This window comes from Physeter macrocephalus, chromosome 18 (genome assembly GCF_002837175.3).
Source record: "Physeter macrocephalus isolate SW-GA chromosome 18, ASM283717v5, whole genome shotgun sequence".
Taxonomy (NCBI): domain Eukaryota; kingdom Metazoa; phylum Chordata; class Mammalia; order Artiodactyla; family Physeteridae; genus Physeter; species Physeter macrocephalus.
Genome location: NC_041231.1, coordinates 78,056,804 through 78,062,530, shown reverse-complemented (window position 1 = coordinate 78,062,530; position 5,727 = coordinate 78,056,804). Strand labels below are relative to the sequence as shown.

Genomic DNA, 5,727 nt, shown 5'->3' with positions numbered 1-5,727 from the left:
TTCTCATGGTCACAAAGCACAGAGGTGATCTCCCTGTGCTATGCGGCAGCTTCCCACTAGCTATCTAATTTACATTTGGTAGTGCATATATGTCCCTGCCACTCTCTCACTTCGACATGACTCTTTTTGAATTATGGTTTTCTCAGAGTGTATGCCCAGCAGTGGGATTGCTGGGTCATATGGTAGTTCTACGTTTAAGTTTTTAAGGAACCTCCATACTGTTCTCCATAGTGGCTGTATCAATTTACATTCCTGTATATCTTCTTTGGCGAAATTTCCATATACTTTAAATCGTCCCTAGATTACTTATAATACCTCATGCAAAGTAAATGCCATGTAAATAATTGTAAATACAATGTAAATGATATGTGAATTGTTGCCACCACATGGCAAAATCAAGTTTTGCTATCCAGAATTTTCTGGATTTTTTTTTAATTTAGAATATTTTCAGTTGGTGGTTGGTTGAATCTGAGGAACCTGCAGAACCTGAAGATATGAAGGGCCAGCTGTATTGGTTATTTGGATATGGTAACAGTTTTCTGGTTGTCAATATTATGAAGTGGTTGTCTTTAAAATTTTGCATTTTTGAAACAGTAAATGCCCTCAAAAATGCCTACACAAATCAAGAAATAACATTGATGACACTGCAGTTTTCTCTGGAAGTTTCAGCTTATGTAGGAATGATGCAATTCTTTGTCCATAGAAAATTGTATACGTACTCTGTCATTTGAGAGGACAATTTGTACTTTATTAAACAGTATTACGATAAATATTTTTCACTTTTGCCTTTCTTAGTTTTACAGTCCTTAATATTGGTATGTCTGATTTTCTTTGCAGGTTTTCTCTAGGTGATTCTAGGAGGCCTCTTCATGAAACAGCAGTTTTGGTAGAAGATGTAGTACACACTCATTTAATTAACCTGTTACAGCAAGCTGCTGAAGTTTCTAACTTCGGGGAGCAAGGGTAATCTCTGCTACAGCAGTTTTGGTAGAAGATGTAGTACACACTCAGTTAATTAACCTGGTAAGAGCATATAATCTTATTTGGTATCTCTCCTCTGCATTCCACTTATATTGGCATCACAACCCAAGATACTTTTAAGAATTTTTTTTTACATTATTTTACATTTGGAATTCTTTTTTTGTCAGCTCTATTGAAGTATAATTTTCATGTAACAAAATTTGACTCAGTTAATCAACCTGGTAAGAGCATGTAATCTTATTTGGTATCTCTCCTCTACATTCCGCTTATATTGGCATCACAACCCAAGATATTTTTAAGAATTTTTTTTTTACATTTTTTTACATTTGGAATTCTTTTTTTGTCAGCTCTTTTGAAGTATAATTTTCATGTAAAAAAATTTCACCAGTGCATGACTTTTGACAGATGAATATTGTCATGTGACTAGCAATGCAATCATTACATAGAAATATTTCCATCATCCAAAAACATCCCTTTGTACACCTGTGTAATCAGTCTTTTTTCCCACTCCTGACTTTGGAGAACACTGATCTGTTTTTTATCATTATATCAGTATAGTTTTTTCAGAACTTTAAAAAAAACCTTTTATTCTGAATTTTCGATGCCTGGAAAGAGAATTGCACAAATATTACAGAGAATTCTCAGATACAATTCACATTCCTCTGTTAACATCTTGCATGACCATAGTACAATTATCAAAACCAGGAATAACATTGGTACAATACTGTTAATAAAATTACCAACCTTATATGAATTTCATCAGTTTTCCCATTAATGTCCCTTTTCTGTTCCAGGAGCTAATCCAGGATAACACACTGTAGTGAGCTGTCATGTCTTTGTGGTCTTCTATCTGTGATAGTTCCTCAGTCTTTCTTTAAAGTCTTTCATGACCTTGACACTTTTGAAAAGTACTGGACAATTATTCTGTAGAATGCTCTTCTTTGTCAATTGGTCTAATGTTTTCTTATGGTTAGAATGTGGCTATGCCTTTTTGGCAAGAATACCACAGAAGTGATGGGCTTTTCTCACTGTATCATATCAGTGGGTTCATGTTGTTGATGTGTTGTTTATGATCTTAAATTAACCTTGATAACTTGGGTAAAGTGGTATATGCTGAATTTTTCCACTATAATGAAGTTTGGTTGTTTTTTTTTTTTTCATTTTGTTGTTAATAAATGTCTTGCGGGAGATATTTTGTGACTATGCAAATACTGTTTCTCTGAAAAATTTTGCCTATTAATTTTAACATTCATCAGTGGGTGTAGTCTGAGACAGTTATTACCGTGGTATTTGCATAGTAATGATTTTCTATTTTCTTCTTTCCTTTTATCTTTTTTAATTGCAGTTATTCTGAAAGGAATAGCTATTCTTTATCACCATTTATTTATTAAATTTTTATTATACATATGTATGGACTAATGTGTATTTAAATTTTATTCTTTGGTTCATTATGCAGTAATATTATTATTTATTTTTATTTCTCAAGCTGTTTCAGTGTTGGCCACTACGAACGCTTTCATGTCCTTTCCTCATTTTTCTATCAAGTTTTTGGTCCTATGTCTCATAAATATTAGGTATATCAGTCCTTTGTTTGTGGCATATGATTCATTTTGTTGTTAATAAATGTCTTGCGGGAGATATTTTGTGACTATGCAAATACTGTTTCTCTGAAAAATTTTGCCTATTAATTTTAACATTCATCAGTGGGTGTAGTCTGAGACAGTTATTACCGTGGTATTTGCATAGTAATGATTTTCTATTTTCTTCTTTCCTTTTATCTTTTTTAATTGCAGTTATTCTGAAAGGAATAGCTATTCTTTATCACCATTTATTTATTAAATTTTTATTATACATATGTATGGACTAATGTGTATTTAAATTTTATTCTTTGGTTCATTATGCAGTAATATTATTATTTATTTTTATTTCTCAAGCTGTTTCAGTGTTGGCCACTACGAACGCTTTCATGTCCTTTCCTCATTTTTCTATCAAGTTTTTGGTCCTATGTCTCATAAATATTAGGTATATCAGTCCTTTGTTTGTGGCATATGATACAAATATATTCTTCTTCTGTGTCAGTTACAGTTATCTTTTGACTTTGTTTTTATGAGCTTTTGGGAGGCATACAAGTATTTTTATTTTAATGTAGTCAAATGCATCAATCTTTTATTTCCTTTGGATTTTGAGTTATAGTTAGGAACACTTTTCTTATACTGAGTTTATAGAGAAATTCATCCATATTGTCTTCTAGTACCTGTATGGTTTCATTTTTAACGTTTAGATTCCTAACCATTTGTGGTTTATTCTTGTTATTGTGTGAGATATGGATCTAACTATAGATTTTTCCAAATGACTACCCAGTTATACCATCATCATTTATTAAAAAGTATCTACTTTCCCTAATGATTTGAGATGCCTCCTTTATCATTACTAAATTAGCATATGTATTGGGGTCTATTTCTGATTTTATATTCTATACCAATGGTTTATTTGTGTACGCATGTGCTAATACAACATTTTTAATTATATAGGTTTTATGGTATATCTTAAAGATTGTTACAGCTAGACGCCACTTCTAATTTTTCTCAGTGTGTTCCTGATTATTCTTATATGTTTATTTTTCCATGTGAACATTAGTATTGAATTTTCTAGTTCATAAAATAACTTGCTGATATTTTTATGGGGATTGTGTGAATTTATAATTCAATTTAAAGAGAACTGCATCTTAATGTTGAATCAGTGTAAGAAAAGGGAATGTCTACATTTTTTCAAGACTATTTTTGTGTCTTTTATGAGTGTTTTAACATTTCTTTTTATAGGCTTCACGTATTTCTTGTTAGATATATTCCTAAGTATTTAACCTTCTTATTTGCTATTGCAAATAGGCTTTCTGTATAATTACATAATGGCTGAAAACGTCTGGAATTTACTAAGATACGTAAATCTATAGATTTAAGAAGCTGAGCAAACTCCAAGAAGGATGAGCCCAAAGAAATGCATGTTCAAACTGCTGACTATGAACGGCATAATATAAATTTTAAAAGCACCCAGATTTATTACCACAGGGGAACAATGATTTGAAAGACAGCAGAGGGCTTCCCTGGTGGCGCCGTGGTTGAGAATCCGCCTGCCAATGCAGGGGACACGGGTTCGAGCCCTGGTCTGGGAAGATCCCACATGCTGCAGAGCAACTAGGCCCATGAGCCACAATTACTGAGCCTGTGCATCTGGAGCCTGTGCTCCGCAACAGGAGAGGCCGCGATAGTGAGAGGCCCGCACACTGCCATGAAGAGTGGCCCCCACTTGCTCCAACTAGAGAAAGCCCTCGCACAGAAACGAAGACCCAACACAGCCATAAATAAATAAATAAAATTTTTTAAAAAAAGAAAGACAGCAGAATTTTCTTGAAAATATGGAGACTAGAAGGAAATAGCACAACAGTTTTAAAGTACTGGATTCCCTTTTCTCCACATCCTCACCAGCACTTGTTATCTCATGTCTTTTTCATAATAGCCATTCTAACAAGTGTTGGCCTAAAGCATACACATACATCAGTGGAACAGAATAAGAGCCCTGAAATAACCCACATATATGGTCAATTAATTTACAAGAAAGCAGTCAAAGTTGGAGAGCCACATGCAAAAGAATGAAACTAGATGCTCTTTTACACTGTACACAAAAATTAACTCAAAATGGTTTAAAGACTTAAATGTAAGACCTACAACCATGAAATGCCTAGAAGAAAACATAAGCACTAAGCTCCTTGACATAGGTCTTGGCGATGATTTTTTGAATCTGACCCCAAAAACAAAAGCAAGAATAAACAAGTGAGACTACATCAAACTAAAAAGCTTGTGCACAGCAAAGGAAACCATCAACAAAATGAAAAGGTAACCTACTGAATGGAGGAAAATGTTTTCAAATCATATATCTGATAAGGGGCTAATATTCAAAATATATGAAGAAGTCATATAACTCAGTAGCAAAATATAAACAATAAATGGGCAGACGATCTGAATAGACACTTTTCCAAAGAAGACAGACAGCTGGCCAACATGTACCTGAAAAGATGCTCACCATCATTAACCATCAGGGAAATGCAAATCAAAACCATATGAGATATCACCTCACACTTGTCAGAATGACTGTTATCAAAAAGACTAAAAATAACAAGTGTTGGTGAGGATGTGGAGTAAGGGAGCCCTTGTGCGTTGTTGGATTGTGCATTTGTGCAGCCACTATGGAAAGCAGTATGGAGGTTTCTCAGAAAATTAAAAACAGAGCTACCATATCATCCAGCAATTCCAATTCTGGGTATTTATCCAAAGAAATGAAAATACTAACTCAAAAAGATGTATGCATGCCCGTGTTCGTGGTAGCATTATTTGTAGTAGCCAAGATATGGAAACAACCTAAGTGTCCATCTATGGATGAATGGGTAAAGAAATTGTGGTATGACTAGGCAATGGAATATTATTGAGCCATAAGAAATAATGAAACCTTGCCATTTGCAATACCATGAATGGACCTCAAGGATATTATGCCAAGTGAAGTAAGACAGACATAGAAAGACAAATACCATATGAGCCCTTTTATATGTGGAATCTAAAAGAAAAAGAAATCAACTTCATAGAAACAGAGAAACAGATTGGTGGTTGCCAGAGGCAGGGGGTGGAGTGGGATGAACTGTTTTTTAGTTTAAATAAATTGAATTTTTTTTTTTTTTTTTTTTTTTTTTTTTTTTTT

At 33.6% G+C, this 5,727-nt stretch overlaps 1 protein-coding gene across 1 annotated transcript in view; it reads left to right on the top strand.

Moving 5' to 3' along the window:
* Positions 1–5,727, top strand: part of SUPT3H (SPT3 homolog, SAGA and STAGA complex component) — a 441,307-nt gene that overhangs the window by 232,956 nt on the left and 202,624 nt on the right. The window contains exon 3 of the mRNA XM_055080057.1: positions 838–946. Coding sequence (XP_054936032.1) covers positions 838–946 — 109 coding nt within the window. The remainder of the gene's footprint in view (positions 1–837; positions 947–5,727) is intronic.